The sequence below is a fragment of the Molossus molossus genome, unplaced genomic scaffold (genome assembly GCF_014108415.1).
Source record: "Molossus molossus isolate mMolMol1 unplaced genomic scaffold, mMolMol1.p scaffold_m16_p_35, whole genome shotgun sequence".
Classification (NCBI taxonomy): domain Eukaryota; kingdom Metazoa; phylum Chordata; class Mammalia; order Chiroptera; family Molossidae; genus Molossus; species Molossus molossus.
In genome coordinates, this window is record NW_023425372.1 from 795,736 (window position 1) to 822,517 (window position 26,782).

The 26,782-nt window shown below is 60.6% G+C and overlaps 1 protein-coding gene across 1 annotated transcript in view; it reads right to left on the minus strand.

Annotated features, from left to right (window-relative positions):
- CFAP74 (cilia and flagella associated protein 74) overlaps positions 1-26,782 on the minus strand; it is a 46,539-nt gene that overhangs the window by 14,181 nt on the left and 5,576 nt on the right. Inside the window, 17 exon segments of the mRNA XM_036281426.1 lie at positions 56-143; positions 1,536-1,664; positions 2,424-2,545; positions 5,587-5,709; positions 6,089-6,159; positions 9,865-10,000; positions 12,075-12,239; positions 16,553-16,642; positions 17,017-17,083; positions 18,202-18,320; positions 18,772-18,945; positions 19,731-19,889; positions 22,210-22,417; positions 23,534-23,691; positions 24,310-24,412; positions 24,636-24,746; positions 25,381-25,554. Of these exon segments, the coding sequence (XP_036137319.1) occupies positions 56-143; positions 1,536-1,664; positions 2,424-2,545; positions 5,587-5,709; positions 6,089-6,159; positions 9,865-10,000; positions 12,075-12,239; positions 16,553-16,642; positions 17,017-17,083; positions 18,202-18,320; positions 18,772-18,945; positions 19,731-19,889; positions 22,210-22,417; positions 23,534-23,691; positions 24,310-24,412; positions 24,636-24,746; positions 25,381-25,554 (2,197 nt within the window).

Here is a 26,782-nt window from a genome sequence, read left to right on the forward strand (position 1 = left end):
CCAGAGCACCCCCTGCTCCCCCAAAGCACATCATTCCCAGGAGGTCCCCACAGACCTGGTCAGCCACCCGTATTGTCATCGGGGCCTCCAGAACTCTGCTTTCTGAGTCAAAATACTTGCTTGCGTCGTCCGGGAGGGAGAATCTGAAAGCGCGCGTACACTCACATGTACTTTTCTTGTTTACATTTTGCAAAAGAACAGTAAAACTGATCTGAGTGCTGTTTTTATTTACTTATTACTTATTACATATATATGTATGTATGTACTTTTTTTGTTAATCCTCACCCGAGGATACTTTTTCCATCGATTTTTAGATAAAGTGGAAGGGAGGGAGGGGAAGAAAGAGAAACATCCATGGTTGCCTCCTGCACGACCCTGGCCAGGGCCTGAGATTGAATCTGCAACCCAGGTAAGTGCCCTTGATGGGAAATCGAACATGTGACACTTGGGTCTGCAGGCTGACACTGGGTGGTGCTTTTATTTATTTATTTTAATTTAAAAAATACGTTTTTATTGATTTTAGAGAGAGAGGAAGGGAGAGGGAGAGAGAGCTAGAAACATTGATGATAGAGAAACCTCAATTGGCTGCCTCCTGCAGGCCCCCTACTTGGGATTGAGCCTGCAACCTTGGCATGTGCCCTGACCAGGAAAGGAACCAGCAACCTATTGGTCCACGGGTCAATGCTCAACCACTGAACCACACTGGCTGGGCATGCTTTTTTTTTTTCTTTAATCCTCACCCGAGGATATTTTTCCATTTATCTTCAGATAGAGTGGGAGGGAAGAAAAGAGAGAGAGAGAGAGGGAGAGAGAAGCAGCAAGGTGAGAGAGACACATCGTCTGGTTGCCTTCCGCTCAACCACGACCAGGGCAGAGACGGAACCGCGAACGAGGTACGTGCCCTCGACTGGAATTGAACCTGCGACTCATTGGTCCACAGGCCGACGCTCTAACCGCTGAGCCACACCGGCCAGGATCTGAATGGTGCTTTTAAATCATGCAGCTAGCTCTGGCTGGTGTGGCTCAGTGGTTAGAGCGTCGGCCTGCGGTCCGGAGAGACCCGGGTTCGGTTCCCGCTAAGGGCACGTACCTCGGTTGCAGTTTGTCCCCGGCCCTGGTTGGGTCGTGCGGGTGGCAGCCACTCAGCGTGTCCCTTTCACATCGATGTTTCTCTCTCTCTCTCCCTCCCACTCTATCTGAACAAAATATCGAAAAATATCCTCGGTGAGGCTAAAAAAGAAAATAAATAAATAAATAAATCATGCAGTTAGCCCTGGCCGGGTAGCTCAGTTGGTTAGAGCATCATCCAGATATGCCAACGTTGCAGGTTCAATCTCCAGTCAGGGCACATACAAGAATCAACCAATGAATACATAAATAAGTGGAACAATAAATCCATGTTTCTCTCTCTCTTCCTTTCTCTCCCCCCCAAATCAACTGAACACTCCCGGAGGAGCTAGGGAACACAGGAAACGCAGGACACGCAGAGCAGGACCTGGCGCAGGCCCGGGCCCTGCTGCCCGCCCAGCACTCACCGCGGCAGGAACTTGAGCTGCACAGAGCAGGTCGACAGGGCCTGGATGTAGCCGGTCTCCGGCAGGAGCTCCATGTGGCCCCTGAGCTCCCTGCACACCTCGAACTTCAGGCGCAGGGCTGCTTTGGACCTGCAGCAAGCGAGGGTCACAGGCCCGGACTGCGGCCTTTGATCGGGCGGGCGGGCGGGCGGGATCGGTCAGTGCTCACCACCCCGCCCTGCAGGGCGCTGGCGCACACCCTCGCCGAGCTGTGCTTCCCGGGCCCTGGCTCTAGGGGCTGGCTTTCCTGCAACCAGATCTGATGGGAATTCTTACAATAAAAACAGCACAGCGGACACGGTCCGGTCCGTAGGTTCTCAGAAACCTGCGTGCTTTGGGAAGACCCTCGGGCAGGGGCTGGGTGCGGGGCCTGGAAGGGTGGGGGTTGGGGGGAGGTGGGGGTGGGGAGTTTGGGGGAGGGACCCTTGCCTGACTGGCTTCTGCCCGCCCCCAGGCACAGGTTCGGACAGGCTGGACCCCACGTGCCCTCCTGCAGGACGCTGAGGCCCCCGGATGCCGGGCCTTGGCCAGTGACTGCAGCTCCGTAAGTTCTGTCCCTGCTCCCAGCTCAGCCCCCCCCCCCCTGCGGACGCCGTGCTGCACCCCCGGCGCTGCTGGAGCCCCTGGTCACACCGCCCGGCGGGCCGGGCCGCCCCACAGGCGGAGTGATCTCTAAGTGCAGGGAGAAGGCGCGGCTGCCCAGGCGGAGGAGGAGCTGCTCCTGGGCTGCCCGGGACCGTGGGCTCGGACCGAGCCTTCCGCAGCCTCCCTGGACCCTCTCGCCTGGCCCGGACACGCCCGAGTCTGCAGAGGTTCGGGGAGGAGGGAGTGGACACGGCGGGCACGCACCGCGTGTGGACGAGGATGGAGTCCTGGTACAGCCGGTCGTACATGCATATCTTCAGGTCCACGCTGGGCCTCGGCAGCCAGACCGGCACGTCCACGGCAACGCCCATGACTCTGAAATGTAACTGGATCCGGACGTGTGGATTCAGCACCGGGCTCCACCCGCGCAGCGCGCGGAGCCGCAGGACAGCTCTCCGGCGGGCGGCGGTTAAACCAGCCATGTTCTGGCACTTGTCAGTGCAAAAGAAAGAAAGTCTTTAAAAAAATTTTTTTTATCCTCACCTGAGGACATTTTTCCATTTTTTGTTCAGATAGAGCAGGAGGGAGAGAGAGGAAGAGAGAGAGAGAAACATCGACATGAAAGGGACACATCGAGTGGCTGCCACCCGCACGACTCAACCAGGGCCGGGGACAAACTGCAACCGAGGTACATGCCCTTAGCGGCAACCGAACCCGGGCCTCTCCGGACCGCAGGCCGACACACTAACCGCTGAGCCAAACCAGCCAGGGCAGAAAGTCTTTTTTATCGTAAGAATTTTGAGAAATCAGCGGCGGCCTTACGAAACAGAGAGAGCGGAGGGTGTGACAGTCGCGGCCGTCATGCAGCTTCGTAATGAACAGCGTGTTCGCTGTTGGAGGGGGCTCGGGAAGGGAGGGGCGCAGGTCTCTCTCCCCGTGGACCTGGCATCGCCTCTCTGGCCAGAGTCCTGGGTCTCAGGGGTCTGGGTTCACGGGTCTCCAGTGGGCAGGCCCTGTGCACAGCAGCCCTTGAGGCTGGGTGGGTGACCACCCCTCCCAGATACCACCCACAGGACTGGTCGGGGGCACGGAAGGGGGACTGCTCCTCACGTCCTGCAGGACTCGTGACACTTGGAACATGCAGCTACCAGATCTAGGTCCCAGGGTTGCCCACTTCTGGGGCCAGAGACAGACTGGTCAGAGCAATCAGGACACGTGCCCGGAGGTGCCGGGACTCAGGGCGGCGTGTAGGCGTCAGCCGCGGGAGCCCACTAAACAAGAGCCTGGACAGAGGAGGTGGCGGATCTGGGCGTAGCCTGGTGGCACGAGGGGACAGGTCAGCCTGCTCTGGCTGCTCCTGCCAGAAGACTGAGCCGTGCCCTGACTCTGGAGGGGAGGGTGTGCAGGTGCCACCAGGGGCCCTGCTCCAGAGGACAGGCGGGCGGGACTCGGCACCCAGACCCGTCACCCGGGAGGCTGCCCGCCTGCATGCTGACAGGTGGAGCAGTGTGAGCACGGGTCACAGGTCACTGCACCACCCGTGTGCGAGGCACACGCCAGAGCAGGGGCCCGACGGGCGAAGAGGGGAGAGGAGAGGAGGAGACACAGACACACGATGAGGTCACACCTGGGTGGAGACGGCACCTGCCTGGGTCCGTGGCTGTCAGGTAGGAACTGCTGAGGTGCGGGGGGGCGGGGGGCATAGTTGGAGGAGGGTCTAGCAACTCTAATGATAGTTGCGTGAAACCCAGACACTGAGGGCCAAGAAAGGGGGTTAATAAAAGGGATCCCCACCCTGGCCAGTGTTGCTCAGCAGTTAGAGCATCGGCCCAGGGACCAATGAGTTGCAGGTTTGATTCTGGTCAAGGGCACGTGCCTTGGTTGCGGTTTGTCCCTGGCCCTGGTCGGGTTGTGCAGGAGGCAGCCAGTCGATGTGACTCTATCACATCAATGTTTCTCTCCCTCTCTCTCACTCTGTCTGATGATAAGTAGAAAACTTATCTACTTATGGTGAGGAATAAAAAAAATAAAAGGGATCCCCAGTTGCATTTTACTTTGGTCCTAACAAGTTCTGGGGGAGCCCTGCTGGGGACACAGCCCATCTGGGGGGGTTTCTTCCTTCCACATATGAAACAGAAAGTCATGTGAAACTTGCGGGCCAGGCAGGACAGGGAAGGGCTGTGCATGGAATAATAACATTTCCATCTAATGGGATAAAATGCAATAAAGAGCAATGTGATCAACCAGTGAAAACGAGGAAGTGACAGAGGAAGGCACGTCGTACACTCAGCAAACCTGAGTTGGACAGAAGCAGCAAGACCCAGTGAACGTCCTTCGGGGTCGGTGCACAGATCTGGCCCCTAAAAGATGCGAAGCGATACAGAACAGGAAGACTGTGCTGGGGCACAGAGAGAACGCGAGGAAAGGCCAACGGAGGACAGCGAGCAGGGCCTGGGCACCACCCTCGGGGGCTGGCATGTCAGGCGCATGAGCAGCAGGCGAGGGAAGGGGCTGTGGAGAAGGGCACAGCTCCCGGGAAGACTCAGCAGGGACCCGCGCACTGAACAGAAAGCAGCGTGAAAAGCCGCCTGTGGAAACGTAGGGCGGACTCGGCACACACGCAGCCGTTATGGAGGCTGACGTGGAAAGGGTGGGGGCACGGCTGATGGGAGTGACCTGGCTGACAGGTCTGTTCGCGGCCCTTAGGCTAGTATAGCATCTTCACAGGCACATATGGACCTCGCCTTTGGTCACAAAGAGAAGTTTAACACATTGAAACAGAGTTTGCAGATCATATTATCTGAGCATAATTTCACCGACTTATAAAAAATAAACAATAAAAAGTAATGAATAAAGAATTTAACTACTTAGAAATTAAGAAAGACATTTCTAGTGATTTAGAGCAAAGACTGTATGCGTATGCATGGATGTGTGTGCATAAACATGTACACGATTGGACATGTGTGTGCTGACACATGCCCATGTGTGCATGGGCATGCATGTGCAGACACAGACATGAATATGCACGCAGACACATGCACAGGTGTGCATGCACAGGTGTGTGGGGGCACGGGCGCACAAACATGTTTACAAGTGTGCACACACGTGTATATATGTGCATGGGCATGGATGTGTGTACATGGGCATGTGTATAAGGTGTGTGCATGGACGTGTGCACACATGGGCACGTGTGTGGACACGTTCATATGAAGATGCACATGTGTACGTGGACGTGTGTGCGCGCGCGCGCATGGATGTGTATCATTTCTGGGTATGGGCACCAACAGGTACGGGTCTGTGCCACCACCCAGGCATCCACATGTGAGTGGCATGGGCAGCCGCCTCCCGTGGTCATGTGGTCAGGGACCCGCACCCAGGGAAGGGCCGTCCTGTGCGGCGTGTGCAGAAACTGATGCAGGACACTCACTGTTGGGCACTGTGGATTCCTGAATGTGACCTTGAACCTGGTCTGGACGGCTCCCGGGGTGACTGGGGAGAAGATGATGGGCACTTTGATGGAGCTGAAGGGGCCAATCTCACCCTCTCTTATCTGCACAGAAGACAGATGCCACAGGGCGTCAGGCCTCAGGTTCCACAAAGGCGCCTCCCGCTGCCCTCACCACGGGCCATGTCACTGTGGGGTGAGTGTGCCTGGGGTGTCTTGGCCACGAGGACACTGGTCCCAAGTGTGGCTCTGCCCTGCAAAGGGCACCCAGATGTCAGCCGCTGCTGCTCTGGTCCTGCCAGGTCTCAGCTTGGGACTAGGGTGGCCGGTGGCTGAATGTGGGCTCAGGCAAACCGGCTGCCCAGAGGCTTCAAGTCCAGTGGGCAGATAAGTCGAGTCTGGCTCTGGCCCAATGGCAGGGCCACCCTGGGTCAGGGTCAGCAGATCGGGAGGGTGGAGCTGGAGGAAGGCGGGCCTCACTGACCTCTCCCAGCGAGAACTCCGATAGCTCCTCACTGGGGAATGTGGCCAGGATGGTGGTGACTCCCTCTGATTCTGGAAAAGAAGGAGCTTCAGACGTGAGGACTGGCGGGGCAGGGAGAGGGACGGCTGGTGCGGGAAGGGGGGGGCAGGCTGCAGGAGTGTGGCCCGGGGGCAGCGGCTCCCCACCACCTGGGGAGTCCTGAAACATTTTATTTAAAAAAAAATTGTTTTTAATCCTCACCCGAGGATATTTTTCTATTTCTCTTCAGCTAGAGTGGGAGGGAGGGAGAGAAACACTGACTGGTTGCCTCCCGCACGACCCCAACCAGGACAGGGACAAACCACAACCAAGGTACGTGCCCTTGGCTGGAATCGAACCCTCGACTCACTGGTCTGTGGGCCAATGCTCTACGGCTGAGCCAAACCAGCCAGGGTGGTCCTGAAACATTTTTTTTTTTTTTATCCTCACCCGAGGACATTTTTCCATTTTTTGTACAGATAGAGTGGGAGGGAGGGAGAGAGAGGAAGAGATAGAGAGAGAGAAACATCGATGTGAAAGGGACACATCGAGTGGCTGCCACTACACGACCCAACCAGGGCCGGGGACAAACTGCAACCGAAGTACGTGCCCTTAGCGGGAACCGAACCCAGGTCTCTCTGGACCGCAGGCCGACGCTCTAACCGCTGAGCCAAACCGGCCAGGGGAAACATTTTAAATAATATCATCTTTCTAGACTTTCATAAGCCAAGCTGATAGCCTAACTTTTCAGAGGTACTTAGTTTTGTCTGTGTGCCGCTGCTGACCTGTTCCAATCACCTCTCCCCCACACGTGGGCAGTGGACTCTGACCTGCCCCTTGGGGCTCAGAGGGCACCTCCAGAAAGCAGCCCATTTATCAGGAAGGCTCCTGAGAGCAGACGCCGTGTCCTCTCATGTGGCCTTTCCGCTGACTGTGCGGACAGTCAAGGCCTGAGGGGTGCGGCTGCTCTCCACGCCATCCTCTGCCCAGCTGCCCAGCCGCCCAAGGACGGCTCCAGGCTCTGCGCCATGGCCCCAGGTGGGCGGAGCTGTTGCTTGCAGGGCTGTGCACCGCATCGGGCTGAGGTGGTGAAGGCCGCAGGCCCCCAGTTCCGGGCTCCTGAAACTTGGTGGAATTGTCCCCCTCCCAGAGGCCACAGCTGTCTCCTGGGCAGGGGAGGAGGGGCGAGTCCTTGGGTGCTGCAGGAGTGACCACTGTGGCAGCACAGGCCTGAGTATGAGGTCGGCTGCTTCGTTCTGCGTGGCTGGCGATGGGGGTCTCTTGGTGTCGCAGCTGGAGCCGTGGTGACCCATTTGCTGGGGACACGAGCTCCATCAGTTCTGGAGCCAGGCCCAAGCATGGTCTGGAAGGTCCCTTTACCACGAGTCCAGTGTACCGGCCCCTGGCGTCTGTCCCGTTGTCACTCACTGGGTGCTATTCACTCACTTCCTGAACGTGAGCCAGCTGGGTTTTGACATTTCAGGAAGTTCTCAACAAACACCTCTTCAAATGCTGCCTTCTCCTGACTCCAGCAGACACATCTGAGCTCACACTGTCCTCCGGGGATCGTGCCGTTTCCTTCATGTCTCCATCTGTCCCTCTGTCTGCATTTAGAGATTTCCTCTGGGTCTGTCTTTCAGTTCACTAATTCTCTCTTCAGCAAAGTCTAATCTACAGTTTAACCCACTGACTGGGGTTTCTTTTTAAAAATACATTTTAATTGACTTTTTAGAGAGAGAGGAAAGGAGAGAGAGATAGAAACATCAATGTGAGAGAGAAACATCGATCGGCTGCCTCCTGCATGTCCCCTACTGGGGACCGAGCCTGCAACCCAGGCATGTGCCCTGACTGGGAATTGAACCAGCAATCTCCTGGTGCAGGGTTTGACACTCAACCAGTGAGCCACACTGGCTGAATCAAGCACCCATTAAAAAAAATTTTTTTCTTTATTGATTTTTATAGAAAGAGGAAGGGAGAGGGACAAATAGAAACATCTATGAGAGAGAACACTGACTGGCCGCCTCCTGTACCCCCCCGCCCCCCACAGTACTGGACCCACAACCTGGACATGTGTCCTGATTGGGAATCGAACTGGCAACTTCTTGGTGCGTGGGTCGACGCTCAACCACTGAGCCACAGCGGCCGGGCCCAGCACCCATTTTTGATAAAAACTCTCAGTAAAGTGGGAATAGAGAGATCATACCTCACCATAATAAAGGCCATAAATGACAAACCTACAGCCAACATCATACTCAATGCAGAAAGATCTCAGCCTGTGAGACAACACAAACGGACCCAGAGAGTATTATGCTGAGTGAGACAAGCCAGTCAGAGAAAGACAAGTACCATGTGAGCTCACCTATATGTGGAATCTAATGAACAAAATAAACTGAACAAAATAGATCTGGAGCCCGGCTGGTGTTGCCCAGTGGACTGAGCATCGGCCATGGACTGAGAGGTCTCAGTTCGATTCCCAGTCAGGGCACATGCCCGGGTTGTGGGCCAAATCCCCAGTGGGGGGCATGGTGGAGGCGGCCAGTCGATGTTCTCTCATCAATGTTTCTATTTGTCCCTCTCCCTTCCTCTCTCTCTAAAAATCAATGAAGGAAAAAAAACCAGATCCAGAGACACGGAAGTAGGGAACAGTGACAGCTCTCGGGGGAAGGGAGGAGGGAGGGGCAGGAAAAGATGAACCAAAGCACATGTGCACAGACGCAGAGACCAAAGAGACACAACAGCATGAGGAGGGCCTGGGATGTGGCGGGGCCGGGTGGAGAGCGAAGTGTGGGGAAAACAGGGGCATCTTTAACACTGTCAACAATAAAAAATAAACTGAAGAGCAAAAACGAACGCTGGTTTGAGAAGAGACCATCGTGCAGTGAAAAGCCTGGGAGGCGACAGCGGCAGCCTCTCCTCCTGCCACAGCGCGTCGTGTGGGGGACCAGGGACCGCGCAGCAGCACGCGGACAGCCAGCAGGCCTGTGGGAGAGGAGCCCCTGCCCCAGCGCACAGGGAGGCGTGCGCGGCAGCTGTGGCCGGTGGCTGTGCTGGTGCCCCGCCTGAGCCCTGCCGGCAGAGTGGACTCAGCATGTGGGGAGACGAGGCAGCGCCGGCCCTGGTGCAGCCCACACAAGCGGACACAGACGTGGCCCTGCGGTGGGTGTGTGTGAACGGACGCGAGGGGCGGGAGCAGGAAGCACGTGCCTCAGCGTGGACGCATGGCTAGCTCAGCTGAGCACAGAGCCCACGGGAGGACTGCTCCCTGCACTTTGTCCCTCGGAGGCCGGAGCAGAACCGGCCTTTTGGGGACCCGAGCACATGGACACCAGGGGGAGGCAAGGCGGTGAGGCGCCCACTCTACAGCCATGTGCTACAGGCTCCCCCAGAGTCCAGGGCCCAGGCAGCTGTGCCTCCAGTGACACCACCAGGGGAGCCTCCGCCCCCCAACAGCCCTCCTCCCCATTCCCCCATCCCAGGCTGCTGCACCCAGGACGCAGGGCTCCTCGGATGTCCCATTAAGGACCCTCAAGGGTGGTGAGGAGGACAAAGTCCCTGTGGCCAAATTGAAAGCTGGGGATTTCCTCTAGGTCTTCCGTCTGCTGAAACGTGAATTCGAATCCCGATCCGCGCCACAACCACCACTTATTTGCATATATGGCTACGTTCTCGTGGGCGATCCCTCGGAATCTAAGCCTGGCCCCTGGCCCTGCAGCCCAGCAGCACCTCCAGGCGCATAGGCAGGATGGGGGGCTCCTCACCCCCCGTGTGCTCCTCCTGCTCCTTCTGGCTGTGCAGGTCCGCCTGGGAGGACTCGATGCCTTCCAGCTGCTGCTCGGAGATGCTGGGGAGGCCTTTATCGTAAATGCCTTTGTCTTCCGACGTGAAGACGCTGCTCTGGAAAGACAGCGCGACCCCTGGTGGCGCTCCCACCTGCCCTCCTCACTCCATGCCCGGACCCAGGCCCCAGGACGGCCCTGGCTGGGCTGCAGGCTGCGGCTCCTGCAGGTCTGTCTCTGCCAGCCCGGCTCGGCCCATTGCAGCCTGCAGCCCACAGCAAGCTGGCCCAGGGGCTCCTCCCGGTGCTGCTCCTCCCTCTGGGCTCAGGGCCAGAGGCTTTTCTCCCGCCGCCAGCCCCACGCTCTCCTGGCTCCAGCCCGGCTGCAGGCCAGGGCTGCCCCGGCCCCACCCCTGCTTCTGTCCCAGAGGTCACAGCACCCCACCCCTCCGCCGTGCTGACAACAGTGACAACACCCGCCACATGTGACTTGGGGGGGGGGGGTCAGACAGGGCAGGGCTTGGGTGGAGCCGCTGTCCAGGTAGACAGATGCCCACCAGAGAACAGGGCGGTGCCCGAGGAGCACGCTGAGGGGCCCGGGCACTCGTCCCCACCCTGTGCCCCTCATCACCCACCATCCCGGGCCCTGCTCCGGTCACACCCGGCCCCTCCCACCTCTGCCACAGCAGCCGGTGCACCTCGCTGCCTGGAGACCCCACCCGGGGCCCGTCCAGGCCTCTGAAGACCCTCACCGGGGACAGAGCTGACAGCAGGAGCTCACTGCTTCTCATGGGAAGTGGAGCCAATCTGGGTGGGTGTTTTATCTATCTATCTATTTTCAAATCCTCACCTGAGGATATTTTCCCATTTATCTTCAGGGAGAGGAGAGAGAGAAAGGAACACTGACATGAGAGAGACACATCGAGTGGCTGCCTCCCACGCGACCCCAACCAGGGCCGGGGACTGAACTGCAACCAAGGTACATGCCCCTGACCAGAACTGAACCTGGGACTTTTTGGTCCAAGGGCCGATGCTCCAACTGCTGGGCCAAACCAGCCAGGACTGGATGAGTGTTTTAAAAGGGCAAAGTTTGCCCTGGCCAGTTTGGCTCAGCGGTTAGAGCGTCGGCCTGCGGTCCGGAGGGACCCGGGTTCGGTTCCCGCTAAGGGCACGTACTTCGGTTGCAGTCTGTCCCCGGCCCTGATTGGTTGTGCGGGTGGCAGCCACTCGATGTGTCCCTTCACGTCGATGTTTCTCTCTCTCTCTCCCTCCCACTCTATCTGTACAAAAAATGGAAAAATATCCTCGGGTGAGGATAAAAAATAAAAATAAATAAAAAGGCAAAGTTTAGCCCTGGCCGGTTTGGCTCAGCGGTTAGAGTGTCGGCCTGCGGTCCGGAGAGACCCGGGTTCGGTTCCCGCTAAGGGCATGTACCTTGGTTGCAGTTTGTCCCCGGCCCTGGTTGGTCGTGAGGGAGGCAGCCACTCGATGTGTCCCTTTCACGTGGATGTTTCTCTCTCTCTCTTCCTCTCTCTCCCTCCCACTCTGTCTGTACAAAAAATGGAAAAATGTCCTCGGGTGAGGAAAAAAAAATAAAATAAAAATAAAAAGGCAAAGTTTAAAAAATAAAATAAAAAGGCAAAGTTTTGCCCAGCCGGTGTGGCTCAGTGGTTGAGCGTTGACCCTGCACCAAGAGGTCGCCAGTTCGATTCCGGGTCAGGGCACATGCCCAGGTTGTGGGCCCGATCCCCAGTGGGGGGCGTGCAGGAGGCGGCCAGTCGATGTTCCCTCTCATGGATGTTTCTACCTCTCTCCCTTCTCCCTTCCTCTCTCTCTAAAAATCTATAAAGAAAAAAATAAAAATAAAAACGCAAAGCCTCTCTCACCCATCATCCCCCCGACTGTGCCCTCAGGTGCCCAGGGTGTGCCTGGCATCATCTGTGGTGACCACTTGGCAGCACATCGGCACAGCCTCTGGGGAGGAGAGGCCCCTCTGCCGCCTGCCCCCGCCTGGACTTCAGAGGCGCACGTGGAGAGGTGGGGTCCTGGGGCTGCTGGCCACCACTCTGTCCTCCTCCTGGAGCCGGTGTCTCCCACTCACACTGACCGGGCCCCCCAGCCCCATGTGCACAGGTCCCTCTGCACCCTCTTCCATCTCACCGGGGCTTCGCTGAGCGGCCCCGCGGCACTCACCACTCTCATGACCGACGTGGAGAAGTCCGTCTCGTGGCCCTCAGACTCGGGGAGAAACGTGAACTCGGTGCCCAGGCCCCCCGTGTTGGTCAGCGTGATGACCCGGGACGCGGTCTCACCCACCACGTAGCTGCCGAAGTCGATGAGATCCTTGTCCAGGGACAGCTGCTCACAGGGCGAGCGAGGTGAGTGCGCAGGCGGCAGCAGGCCCACCCGTCACAGCCCGAGGCCCAGGGAGCCCTGCCCCGCCTCCTGCTGGGTGAGCCGCCTCTGGCTCCAGGAGGACAGGCAGGGGCTGCGCACCCAGGGAGAGGGTCCCCCTCCTTGAAACTACAGGTTGTGGAATGATCACGACCTCTGAGAGCACCTGAGTTCAATTTTTAAAAAGCTCAAGCCAGCCCTGGCCGGTGTTGCTCAGTGGTTAGAGCGTCGGCCTGCGGTCCAGAGAGACCAAGGTTCGGTTCCCGCTAAGGGCATGTACTTCGGTTGCAGTTTGTCCCCAGCCCTGGTTGGTCGTGTGGGTGGCAGCCACTCGATGTGTCCCTTTCATGTCGATGTTTCTCTTTCTCCCTCCCACTCTATCTGAGCAAAAAATGGAAAAAAGTCCTCGGGTGAGGATAAAAATAAATAAATAAGTAAAAAGCCAAGCCGGCCGAAAGGAACGAGCTATCGAGCTGCGAGCGGATGCGGGGCCCGAGGGTCTGCTGTCGGGAACAGCGTCTGGAAAGGCCCGCCCCGGACGAGTCCAACGCTGTGACTTTCTGGGAAAGGCAAAACTATGGCAATGACAGAAAGATGAGTGGTCACATGTTAATAGACGCTCAGCACAGCAAGGACACGTAGCAGCTGTGGACACTTACACCCTGTGAGGCCCTCAAAACACGTGCACAAAGCAAAAGTCAACAGAAGTGAAGGGAGAAGCGGTTCTACAACACTCCTCTCACACGGCGCCAGGACAGCCGGGCAGGTGACGCTGAGGAGACGGGTCGGAGGACCCGGACAAAGGACGGACGGTGAGGCCTGGCAGACAGACAGCGCCTGCCTCCAGCAGCAGTACGGGTCCCGCTCGCGTGGCCGGTTCTCCAGGACACACGTGAGGCACCGACTGAGTCTCAGACGGAAACGTGGTCTCACACCAAGTGCCGTCTCCAGCCGCAGCAGGTGGAGTCAGAAATCAGCAGCAGGAGGAAAACCGCAACACTCACAAAGCCGTGGAAAATAAACGACAGGTTCTCGAACGACCACTGGACCAGACGAGAATCCAAGAGGAATCAGAAAATCCTGAGAGACAGAAGGAAACAAGCCACGACGCCCAGAGCTCAGCGGGTGCGGAGAGGGTGCTCGGTCGCTGAGGCACTGACAGGGGACAGGACAGGCCGAGGTCAGCACCAACCACGGCGTGAGGAGCCGGCCGGGGCGGCGGACAGAGCCCAGAGCTCCCGGAGGAAGGACGTGGCGCAGATCAGAGCGGAGAGAACGACACGGAGAAGGAAAAACAACAGAGGAAACAACAACAAGACCGACAGGATGCAAACCTGTAGCCAGATGGACTAAGAAAGACTCGAATCACCAAGCTCAGACGCGGAGGTGGGCATCGCTGCTGACCCCACAGCAGCCCCGCGGTCATGAGCGAGAACTGGGGACAGTTGTTCACAGGCCGGCAGTCTGCACGGCCTGGATGAGAGGACAGACCCCTAGAGGCACGAAGCCTACAGGACCAAACCCCGAGGAAGCAGAGCACCCCCCAGACCTGGGGGGAGGAGAGGGGCTCAGGCGTGTGCCTGCCCGTGGTGTGTGTGGTGCACATGCCCGGTCCTCAGTGGCCACCTGCCTGGCTGTCCTGGCGCCGTGTGAGAGCAGTACTGTGTGGGCGTGAATGCCCGTGCACGGGGTGGGTGGGCACCACACGGAGACAGCAATGCTGGGCGCAGGCCATGCCCAGTGGCCCTGGCGGCCGCCCTGGGAAGGGGCTGATGTGCTCCGTGAGGGGGAAGGGCAGAAGGGTGCATGCACACGTCTGGATGGCTGCAGGGCCCACGGGGCACCCCTCCAGCCATGCTCCCTTCTTCCTTGTCTTGACAGAGCCCCCGAGATTCAGCTGGACACAACACCCCCTGGAGAGATGACTTCCCAGTCTTCAAAAATGAGGAAGAAATGAAGACATTCCCATAGATACGAAAGTGGAGGAGTCCGTGGCCTCTGGATGTCCCTGCGAGACACACTCGGGGGGCAGGACGCAGGAGGTGAGGCCGTCAGGGAGCGACGAGGCCACGCTCAGTGCCAAGGTCACCATGGCAACAGCTGTTCCCAGTCTGCCCGCTGCAGAGCTGGTTGGTCACTGGACGCCCCCGTGACAGAGGTGGACTGGTGACCTCGACCCTGAAGGGGTGAGTGAGGCTGTACAGACCGGGGTTCAGGCTTCAGGTCGAAGCAACCCCGTGGTGGCCACAGGGAGAGGGCACCTGAGGGCAGGAGAAAGGGTCTGAACCTTTCACTACAAGAATCAGGAAGACAGCGACCAGGGGAGGAGGCGGAGGGCGGGCTCAGGACGCGAGGCCCCTCACCGCCGGCCTTGTCCTCCATGCGACACACCTCGAGGACACGCTGCTGAGTGAAGTGGCCAGTCATGGAGGGCGGACACGGCTGATGCCGCTTATGTAAGGCACTCAGAGGAGGCCGGTGCCCCGGGCCGAAGGCAGCGGGAGGGGCGGGGAGTGAGTGTCTGCGGGGCAGTTTCCATTCGGAGGGGGTGGGGCTGAGGAAAGGAAGGGGGCCCAGAGCGTTTCCACACACAGTGTGTGACCTTGAGTGACCCTAGCCGAGTCACAGGAACAAAGGGCTTGGGTTTGGGGACGACCGCACATCCGAGTGACAATTAGAGATGCCGTCAGTCTTAGCATAGACCATCGGGCCCCGTTCTCACTTCTCCATCCCTTCGGCCTGGGGCACCTCTCTGCGCTGTGTGTTGCTACGGGACCCCCGTTGGCCACGCAGTTGGGAGGTGACCCGAGGGAGGCCTGAAATGTGCTCGTGTGGTCGGCTGGGGAAGCTGCTGTCCCCACGGCGGGGGCCCTGCCCACCTGCAGCCTGGAGACCGAGTTCCTCGCTGCTGCAGCCGTGAACAAAGGAGTCGCCGTCACGCAGCGCCTGGGCTGGAGCTGACCAGTCCAGTGAGGGCAGGGACGGGCTCTGGGACGGCGTGGCCGTCGGCCCGAGTGCTCCAGGGCTGTGGGGTGAGCGCCCTGGAGCAGCTGCTGCACTGAGGGGTCAACAGCAGACGGAGCAAATGCTGACGGCGGGTCCGGGCGCCCAGATGGATGTCCCCGGCAGCTGGCTCCCTGCTCCTCGCTGTGCCTGAAGCACGTCTCACGGAGCAAGGAGTCGATTGTCTACAGCAAAGGAAACTCCACACAGCGAAAGGCCCCACAGAAGGAGAAATTCACAAACCGGGCACCTGATGAGGGGGCACCATCCAGGACATGAAGAACTCACACAGCGGAACAGCAACACCCCGCAACCCAATTAAAAAGTGGGCAGAGGATCTGAAGAGACACCTCTCCAAAGAGGACATACAGGTGGCAGACAGACATATGGAAAGATGCTCAACATCCCTAATCATCAGAGAAATAAATGCAAATTAAAAGCACTGAGGTATCACCTCACACCTGTCAGAATGGCCGCCATCAACAAATCATCAAACAACAAGAGCTGGCGAGGGTGTGGAGAAAAGGGGACTCTCATACACTGCTGGTGGGAATGCAGACTGGTGCAGCCACTGTGGAAAACACTATGGTGTTTCCTCAAAAAATCAAAAGCGGAGCTGCCGCCCGAGCCAGTGACCCCACTCCGGGCTCTGTGCACGGGGAGTGAGACCAGGGACTGAGGGGTTCGCTGCAGCGCTGTCCACAGCAGAGGACATGGAAGCAACCTGTCCACGGGCAGACAAACGAGTAAAGAAGACGCCCCCAGGCCGGTGTGGCTCAGTGGTGGGAGCGTCGGCTGTACCCCGAAGGGTCGCAGGTTCTATTCCCAGTCCAGGGCGTGTAACTGGGTTGCAGGTTCAATCCCTGGCCCTGGTTGGGGCTCACATGGGAGGCAATCAATGTTTCTCTCTCTCTTTCTCTCCCTCCCTCCCACTCTCTCTAAAAAGCAATGGAAAAAACATCCTTGGGTGAGGATTAACAACAACAAAAGTCCTCTGGTGAGAATTAACGGGGACACCCCAGAGCTGCAGAGAGGCCCAGACTCCCCGGCGATGACCCTCAGGTCCCACGGGCTGGGCTCTGCCCGCACAGGGCTGCTCCAGGTGGAGGTGAGTGTGGTCTCAGAGGCCCCGAGGCCTCTACCTGCTGACAGTGTGGGAGCCTCCCTGAGCTGCCAGGCCCTGGTGGCTGCGGTGGAGACGTGGCCCACCTCACTCCCCACACCGGTTCCCACCAGGACACCCCGAAAGCACGGCTCAGGCGCCTGGGACTCACGGAGCACTGCTTTGTGGAGCACTTCAGCGGGACCGAGAACCTGCCGGTCTGAGCCAGAAACGAGACCTTGCCTTCCAGGTCTTTATTGATCTGGAAGATACAACCCGACCGGCACGAACGCGTGTAACTTTCCTGGTGGCAAGTGTGACGTCTGACAAGCGCAGCCTGGGCCGGCCCGCCTGCCCCGGAGGTGGGCACACTGCCAGGGCTGCGGGACACCCCAGCACAGACCCCACACCTGCCGCCAGTGAGCCCGACAGCGCCTGCGGCTCTGTCCAGCACGCAGCGTGTGCGGGCGCCCTAGAGGTGACAGAGGGGCCCGCGTGAGCCCCCGACAGGCCGTCATAGCCCGCCATCGGCTGTCGGTCCACGGAGCCGAGAAGCAGCAGGGACGCAAGGCCCCCCCCCTCCGTGGCGAGTGGAGAGAAGCCCCTTCACTCCTCTGGTTTTGGGCCGAGACTCACCAGGGGCTTGAAGGTGACCAGCACTTCGCAGGACATACCGGCTGACATGGAGCCAGGGGGGTCGAAGCTGTGGGCACAGTCTGTTGTCAGATCCCCACGGACGGACAGACAGACGGCGCCTGCCTACGGGCACTGCGGAGCGGCCCCTGCCTGCAGCTGCCCCCCCATCACCTCCATTGCTGGGCCACAGGGGGCGCTCCGGGGACATCTGAATGTCTGCTGAGTGAGCCAATGGAGGGTGGAGGAGGGAAGGACCAATGAGCAGTCAGCTCCAGAGACCGATGCTGGTGGGGGCAGTGGTCAGCTGCTCTGGGACAGGCCAGGCCTGGCCTGAGGCTCTAGGCTGTTAGCAGCAGGGGGGGGGCAGGGAGGGGAGCCCCATGCAGGCAGAGGCCCAGAGGGCTGCAGGCACAGCGGGCTTGGACGGCTTGGACGGCTTGGACGCGTCGGAGCCGGGTCGGGCTGGGTGGGACAGACCCCCGGGGACGTCTGCGGCCAGGCCTGGCGCGCTGGGCTGAGAAACCAGGTCAGCCCTTGATACAGGGACGTGTCCCCGGCTGGTCGTGTCCCCGACCCTGAGGGAGGGAAGAACCCTGGGGGTGGGGTCCTGCGGGAGGGCGCCCAGTGGTGGGCGTGTGAGCAGAAGCCAGGCAGCAGGGCTGGGCCAGACCCCGGACTTCAGGAGGCAAAGCCACTGAACGGAAGCTCTGAGGACACGGGTGGGGGTGGGGGACGCTGTCAGAAGCACCTGCTCGTGTGAAGAACAACTTAGAACTCGTGGAAATGAGAGACATGGCAGCGGAAGTAAGAGGCTGAGTGAGCGGTCTGGAGCCGACTGGATGCAGCCCCAGGTGAGTGAGTGAGTGACAGTCCGAGGGGGCGGCTCAGAGGCAAGGACACGGGGAGGGGCACCGGGCAGTGCGGACGACGCGGGGGTGGGGGGTGAGGTGTGGGGGGCAGTATCTGCAGGAACAAAGTTCCGGGCTGGGCAGAGATCTGGAGCCCAGGGAACCGGCAGCAAGCCCGAGCCAAGGGGCCCCAGCGGCCCCAGCACCAGGAGCCACTTCCCGGCCACCACAGAGACCCCGAGACAGCGGAGCCGCAGCCGCAGAGGGGGACAGTAATTGTGGGTGCAGCTCCGAGCAGGCAGCACTGGCGGCCCCACGGCCCACCTGACGCCCTTACTCAATGTGGACGAAGTCTTTGAGGTGCTCGTCCACACCCTCCAGCTTGCAGTAGTTGATTGTGTAGGTGGCATTTATCAACGTCATCTTCTTCTTGTACACTTTGCCAATGTCGAAGTCCTGGGGAAACCAGCAAGTATCACTCAAAGCTTCCTGAGGGGCGTCAGCGCATGTCAGGGGCGCCTGAGCCACCTGGGGGACTGCACCTCACAAGTGTGGTCAGCGTCCTGACACGGCACTCCCCGTGGTGGCCCCTCGGAGCAGGGTGAGGGTAGAGTCAGGGGCAGGAAGCAGGTTCCTGGGGACCGGAGGTGGGAGCAGGGAGGGGTCCAGGGCTGGGGTGACGTCCTGGAGCCCACAGCGCCCCCCCTGGAGAGACCCACGCACACCCACCCACGTCTTCCCTCTCCTCGCTGCACACGACACCCAGAAGCCACATCCCCTTTGAAGGGTGCCTGAGGCCTCCTGGGCTGGTGTCTGACCCTCCAAGGAGAGGGGCCCGGCCCCCTCGGCAGCAGGTAAGGACAGTGTTGCTGTGTCCCCCACTCCAGGACCCAGGACCGGGGCTCACCTTGAAGTGGATGACCTTGGGCTTGCTGTTGAAGGGGCAGCCTTTGAACTCGCGCCGGGACACCACCTGCCTGGGAGGCGCCCCGCTGCGCAGCCGCTGCATGGTGCGGGCCAGGATGTACTCGTCCATCTTCGTCCGCTTCTCAGGCTTCCGGTCCACACCCTCCCTGGGCACCTGGGGATGCATCAGGAGAGCACGGACCCGCGTGCGCAGGGCTCAGTCCCCAGGGCGCTGGGAGACGGGCTAACCCTGCCGCCAGGCCCAGGGCGGCCAGGGCAGAGGGTCAGGAGAGCCCTGCCCTGGGCAAGGTGAGCGGTCTCACTTCAGAAGGAGAGAAACACAGAAACAGCAGGATCCCAGCGGATTTCTGCGCCGGCCAGGGAGCTGGGTGTCCTGCTGCCCTCGCTGTCCCGGGTGGCCTGGTCGGCCAGGTTTCCCCAGAACCAGCGGGACCAATGTGGACTTGCCCTCACTGCCATGGGAACCAATCCGACGCCCACCCAGGGCGTGGCCTGGCCGGCTGGCGCAGGGACAGTGTCACAGCAGCGGCGGTGGCCCTTCAGGTGCCCTGAGCACTGGCCAACTTCCTGGCTCACGGGGCTGCGTCTGCTCCTTCAGAACCAGGACCAGTGCTCTGGGCGGAGAAGGAAGTACGGAGCCCCTGCCATTCCCGGGAAATGTTTCCCGAAGACGACGCAGAACAGAGTCAGGCATCGTCCCGACACTCGAGCCCGGCTGCGTCCCCTGTGTGGCCAGCTACTGAGGCCAGGGGAGTCTGGCCGTGGCGTGCCCACAGTTGCCCTGGAGGCTCTGGGATGGGAGGGAGGCGGCCGGGCAGTGGGGAGAACCCTCAGAGCAGCAGCTTTGGGCCCGGCCTGGTTGCCAGGCGGGGAGGACACCCGGGAAATGGAGACGGCCTGTCACCCACCTGCGGCGACATGAAAGCAGGAGGCAGGTACCTGGTGCGACTTGTAGGCCTCGGTCCAGAGCCCGGAGATTTCTGGCTCGGCCAGTGTCTCGTCTTCCCAGCTGACACTGTCAGGGCTCCCGTGGACGGAATCGCTGGAGACGGCTTTCATCAGCCCAGGGAGCTCGGGGTGGGAGAAGCTGTCGATCTCCTGGTCAGGGAGAGGACAGCGCTAGCTCAGAACACAGGGCCGTGTGCATCACAACAAAGAAATGAAGTCGTGGGAACCCCAGGTCTTTCACTTTCCTGCAGACCAGAGCACACCGTTTAGTAAGTTTTTCCATTTATTTTATTTATTATAAAAATGTTTTTTCCTTTATTGATTTTTAGAGTGAGAGGAAGGGAGAAGAAGAGAGAGCTAGAAACATCGATGAGAGAGAACATCTATTGGCCGCCTCCTGCACACCCCCCACTGGGGATTTGGCCCATAACCTGGGCACGTGTCCTGACCGGGAACCAAACTGGGGACCTCTTGGTGCATGGGTCAACGCTCAACCGCTGAGCCACACTGGCCAGGCAGTTTTTCCATTTAAAATACAATGTCAGTATCTGCACATCAGGGCATGCTTCTCTCCAACGCCCGTGAAGGAACCCTCTCAGCGATGGCTGTGCCCTGACCCTCCCCAGCGCTTCACCGCTCAGCGTCTCTGACGTTTCCTGAACACACTGCACCCAGAGCCACCCTCGGGGCTGCCAGGACAGAGCTCGGCTCCTGCCCAGTGGGAGGTCAGAACAGGTCAGATGGAAGGGCTCCCCGGGGAGCGGGCTCCGGGAAATGGCCGGGGTGGCTCCTGGGGGCAGCTGGCCAGAGGAGCAGGAGGGGACAGTGTGTGCAAGCTGAGTCCAAGGCCTGGGAAACAGGAAAAGACCGAAAACGCATGTGCAGAGCAAAGCCTCCAAAGGCGAAGAAGCCTGGCAGGTGTTTGTCGAAGCCAAACCTTGACCTTCAGGTGCTGGGGTCGCAGCTGTCAATGCAGAATCAGAAATGCCAAGCTGGGCTCAGGGGGGGATCCTGCCATCCCTGCTCCACGTCCTCAGGGACAGGGACACAGGCCCCACCTGGGCTGGTGCAGGGCAGCCTCAGTGTGAGTGAGTGAGAGTGAATAAGTGAGCGAGTGAACGGAAGACCGAGAGGAGAGGTGCCCATCTCCGGGACCGTTCAGTCTTTGGCCCCTGGTGATAACCTGCAGATGGGGGTAATGGGACACAAATCTGCCCCTGGCCCAGGACTGACCTTCAGCCTTAGCCTGTTACCTGGGAACAGGTAAGGTGACCCAAGCCCATGGGTCCTGTGGTTGAGGAGGCATGGTGACCAGGGTCTCATCCCCTGTACCTGAGCCATCAGCCAGGGCAGGCCAGTTCCCAGGTGGCACCCTGTGGTCTGCCACGTGCCTGCTGTAAAGATGAGCCCAGCCACTACCCAGAGTCCCTCAAAAGGAACCATGGGGGGATTAGAACACACACACACCCCTACCGCTGGGTTGCCTGCTGGGGACACGAGGCTGTGCCAGCCAGGAAACTGCACCATGCCGACTGTGTACCGTGCGGGCTGTGCACCGAGTCCTCTGTGCACCGTGTCCTCTGTGCACCGTGCCCTCTATGCACCATGCCGGATGTACACTGTGCCAGCTGTGCCCCAAGCAGACTGTGCCCTGTGCGGACTGTACACCGTGCCCGCTGTGCACCGTGCCGACTGCACCATAACTGCTGCGTGCTGCGCACATGCCGACTGCACCATGTGGACTGTGCACCGTGCCGACTGTGCACTGTGCCGACTGTGCACCGTGCCCACTCTGCACATGCTGACTGTGCACATGCTGATTGCGCTATGCCAATTGTGCACCGTGCCCACTGTGCACCGTGCCGACTGTGCACTGTTCTGACTGTGCACATGCCGACTGTGCACATGCCGACTGTGCACCGTGCCCACTCTGCACATGCTGACTGTGCACATGCTGATTGCGCTATGCCAATTGTGCACCGTGCCCACTGTGCACCGTGCCTACTGTGCACTGTTCTGACTGTGCACTGTGCCGACTGTGCACATGCCGAGTGTGCACCGTGCCGACTGTGCACCGTGCCGACTGTGCACCGTGCCCACTCTGCACATGCTGACTGTGCACATGCTGATTGCGCCATGCCAATTGTGCACCATGCCCACTGTGCACCGTGCCGACTGTGCACTGTTCTGACTGTGCACCATGCCGACTGTGCACATGCCAAGTGTGCACCATGCCAACTGTGTACCGTGCCCACTGTGCACCGTGCCAACTATGCACCATGCCCACTCTGCACATGCCAACTGCCCTATGCTGACTGCCATGGCAAAGAACAGTGAGAGCAGAGAGCCAGGTAGTTCTGTTGTCTGGATTCAAGTCGAGAAGGTTTATGAAATGTCCCCAGGGTGCCCACGACCCCTATGCCCGCTAGTCCCTCTGCTCCTTGAGCAGGGCGAGGCCCTGCCTGCTCACCACAGGGCAGAAGGGAGCTGCAGGGGTCTTCCCTTCGCTGAGGGTGGCCAGATGACTCAGGTAGCCCCAGGTCTTGTCCCTCAGGGTTGGCCTGGCCAGGGCTTTGGCTGGAGAAGGCAGCCTCCGCCGCCTGCTCTCCTCAGTCTCCTCCTTCAAAATGCGACTCACAATCTCCAGCTTCCTGAGCTTCTGCTCTTCCTCAAAGGCACTGGGGGGGAGAGCGAGCTGAGAGCGGGGCAGCCGCCTTCCCTGAGCACAGGCCCAGCCCAGCCCCCCCCCCCACATGTGCCCGCCCCCACGCACTCCTGGGCCCAGCCCGGCCCCCTGGCACATGCCCGCCCCCACCCACTCCTGGGGCCCAGCCCGGCCCCCTGGCACGTGCCCGCAAGAAACCTTGACCCCTCTGGCTGCCCCTGCTCCCGGTTCCAGGCTGAGGGCTGGGCCCCCAATGAAGCACACAGGAGGCAGCATCAGGCCCCTCCCCCTCCCCTCTCCCCCCCACCCCTCTCTCCAGCTGCTCTTCCAGCCCCTCCTAAGTGCCAGGCCTGCCCCAGACTAAGGGACTCGGGAGTGGGCAGAGCTGTCCTAGGAGCCCCCACCAGGGTGGGGTTATAGCAAAATTCTGGAGGTGATACTTAGGCACCCAACTCCTGGACAAGAAATGCTGTCCCTGTGAGAGGACCAGGAGGCCACACCTGGGCAGATCCTAACAGCAAGCGCGTTGGGGGAGCGGGGGTGGGAGCGGGGGTGGGAGCGGGGGTGGGAGCTGGGGGTGGGAGAACAGCACTCCCACCATGAGGCTGGGGGCGGGGCAGAAGCCCAGGCTTGGTGTGGGGACACCCTGGGGCAGGACGCCTGCAGGCATCCATGTCGCAGGGCAGGGTGCAGCCTGGGGAGCTGTGTGCTGGGACCCTGCAGGGTGAATGACGGGTGCGGGTTGTGCTGAGAAGGCAGCACTGAGCTCTGGTTTGGGGGGACCAGAAAATGACGCCCAGGAAGGTTGAGCACGAGAGATGAGCCCAGGCAGCTGCAGCCCCCAGGAGGGGAAAGGAGAGCCCAGGGGCGGGGGGCGTGAGCAGGGGGGTGCCCTGGAGCAGCTCCTGAGAAACAGGCCAGGAACCCCGGGGACAGTGGGGGCTGAAGGACAGGCCCCACCTGCTGGAGTCTGGACAGGGGTGTATGGAGGGAGGGGCTTGGCAGGAATGAGGGAGGGCTGGAACCCCACTGGCTGCATCCTACAGGCCTGTCGGGTGGGTGCCTGGAGAGACAACTGATGGATGCACCTCCCACACTAGGCAGGCACCTGGCCGGGGTGGGGGCTCACCGTTTCTGGGCTTCCAGCTCCTGGCACCGGCGCTGATGGAAAAGGTGCTTGAAAGCGTCCCCACCTTGGGCCAGAATCGCCTGCTTCTCAGCCTGGGACTTCTGCTCAGCCAGCTCTGCCTTGGCCTGGCTCCATGCGTGGAGTTTCCGGAGCGTTTCCTTGGGAACAGAAAACACCAAGGTTACAGCATGGGCACGTATGCGCATACACACGCACACACGTGCACACCAGAGCACTCACCAGCCCCCGCCTGCCGCTGCACCCCCACACCCTGGGTCCTCAGAGTGGCTGAGCCCCTGCCTGCAGCTCCATGGGACACGCAGCTCCGTGGGACTGGCCTGCTCACCTCCACTCCCCTGCTTTTCCTGGCCACCTGCTCTCTTGCCTCTGAGCTCTTACAGAGGCTGTTCCCCTCCATCCCGTCTGCTTTCCTGGACTAACTGCACACACTCAGGCCCCAGGGGCACGTCACTGCCTCCAGGAAGGCCCCAACTCTGGAACCTTGTCACTGCTCTTCCCATGAGGACAGGCCCACGAGGACGGGCCGTGCTGCTTTCCGCCTGCCCCAGCCCTGGGCCTGGCGCGGTGCGTCCCAGGGAGTGGCTGAGCCACGAGGCGAGGACGGGGAGGCACTTCCCGCGGAGCAGGGGTCAGGAGGGCGGGCAGGGGTGCACACTGCTACCTGGACAGAGGAACTCCTGCCCAGAGGGGTCGCACTGGGGCCTTGGGGGTGAGGCCCCCGGCCGGGAGGGCAGTGTGGGCAGCTGGGCGCCTACCCGGTTGGTGGTGATGCTGCTTTTCAGGGCCAGCACAGCGTCCATGCGTCTCCTCAGGTGCTCCTGGGTCTCCAACTCCTCCTGCTGCTCCCGCTCCCGCACCCTGGGGAGGGTCATGCCCACCAGGGCAAGTGTTGTGAGGGACAGTGAAGGGCAAGGCAACGCATCTGAAACACGGTCCTGGACGGGAGGCCTGGGCACCTAGCTCCTGCTCTGGACACCCAGCAGCAACCTAAACTGAAGTGCGCTTTTCTGCTGGTCACTGCGGACTGCGTCCCAAGGCAAGTGGCCCCTGCGTGGATGTCCCCCTGGGGAGAAGGCGCTACCTTCCCAGGGAGGCCTTCAGGAACTTCACCGCCATCCTGTGGTTCTTCCTGGCGTCTTCCACCAGCTTCTGGTGCCGGAGCCCATGCTCCTTCTGGAGGTGTGTGGACTTCCTGCGGGACACAGCGCCGGCTCCAGCTCACCCCGCCCCCGCCCAGAGAAACACCCAGGCAGGTGGACACAGCCGAGCGGACAGCAAGGGCAGCAGGTCAGGGAACGTCTGGGGAGGCCCAGAGGGAGTTCTGATGCAGGCTGGGCCAGGTTGAGGGAGCCTAGGGCCCAGGACCAAGTGGGTGAAGACCTGGGGGACTTAGATCCCACACAGATGGCAGAAAGGTGTGGCCCAGGGTTGAATGAGGCTGGGGAAGGGGAGGAGTCAGGAGGCCCCTGGACAAAGTGGTGAGGTGGGGGTCGGGAGCAGAGGGAACACACACACACATGTGCACACACACGTGCACACGCGGGGGCCAGAGGAGAGTGCATATTCTTCAGGTCAGGGTGCTGGGCCCCGTGACCTGTGACACACCTAGAGCCGCCCACCCTGCCCAGGAGCCTGGGAGAGGGGACCTGCAGGGACTGAGGCTCAGGTGGACGGGAGCCAGACTGGGCAGTGGGAAGGGTGTCCAGGTGGCACCGGGAGGTCACCAGGAGAGGGACTGGCCAGGAGCCTGGGGAAGAGCGGGGCTGCAGCAGGTGGAAGCAGACACGCTGGCCCAGGGTGAGGAAGCGCAGGCCCTGGCCACCCACCGGACCCTCAGCAGCTGGTTCTTCTCCATCTGCCTCCGGGCCTCCATCTCCTTCTGCAGCTGCCGGGCCGCCTGCACCTGCAGAGACCTCCCGGCGGCCTCCAGCTCCTTCAGGGCAGACTTCTGCAGGCCCTCCAGCCGGCCCTCCTGGATGGTGATGTGCCTCAGGGCGTCCCTTGCAGAGGAGGGACACTTGTTTACATCAGCACAGAGGCTGGTGGCCTGGGGCCCAGCGTCCACCCCAGGCACCTGGGAGGGCCCAGACACCGAGCTCCAGGAGGACAGTGGACCCCTCTGATGGGTCACCTCCTCCTCTGAGCCTGCAGTCACCAGGGACCCAGGCTCCCAGCTCTGCCGGTGCCCCCACACACTAAGTCCGACCCAGCTGGAACCGGGCCCCCCACTTCCTGAGTGTCCGGGGCACTCCCTTGCACCTGCCCGCCTGGCCAGAGGACTCTGACATATACCAGGGACACCGATGGGAGATGCTGCCTTTGAAAGGACTCCTGTTGCACTGGGATGTGGGGTTCTGGGGACAAAGGCCGGCAGTGGTTCTTGGTGTGAGGGGAGGGGGCAGGGACCACGTGGGCAGAGGTCAGGGAGTCTAGGCGTGGATGAGTGACGCATGGTCTCAGCACAGACAGAGGGACGTGCAGGTGTCTGCTGCTCTGTCTCCCGAGAGGCCCCAGAGTGGCAACGCCACGCACCCGCGGGCCCAGCCAGCACCCAGCTCCCGGCAGGGACTGCACCCGTCACCGTCAGACACCAAGGCTCCAGGACGGCACGGTCTGGAACGTGTCATGTGCCACAAGGGCTCAGAGAAAGACAGGCCAACGTGGGGACACAGGAGCAGGTGCGAATGGCCCCCACCTGGAGCGTCAGTCAAGGACAATGGGACGGGTCACAGCGCCCTGAAGGACAGGAGCTGAAGTGCCCACCCTGAGCTGACGGGGAGAGGAGACGCGTCCCCTACACTGGAGAGGGAGAGGGCGCTGGGACTGGAGGCGGTGCTGCAGCTGCTGCTTAATGGACTCAGGCGAGAGACACAGCAGGATGCGCACCCAGGGCGGCGGGGGCGGGGGGGGGGGTTGTTCCAGAGCCCAGTGTCTCCCCACAACTGCATGTCTGTTTCCAAAGCAAAAGCATACTCTGCGTGAAGCCTGGCAGGACAAGGTCCCCCTGGGAGGAGACCCGTTGCCACCAAGCACCTGGCAGCGAGGATGCCCTGGAGGGCAGGGCAGAGCTGGGCACTGGGGGTACACTAGCCAGTGGCCACGAGGACACGTCACGTGAGACAGCTCCAGGGACCTTCACTGGCCCGTAATCTTAACAAATGTCAAGGCCAGCCCTGGTCAGTTTGGCTCAGCGGTTAGAGCGTTGGTCCGTGGACCAATGAGTCACAG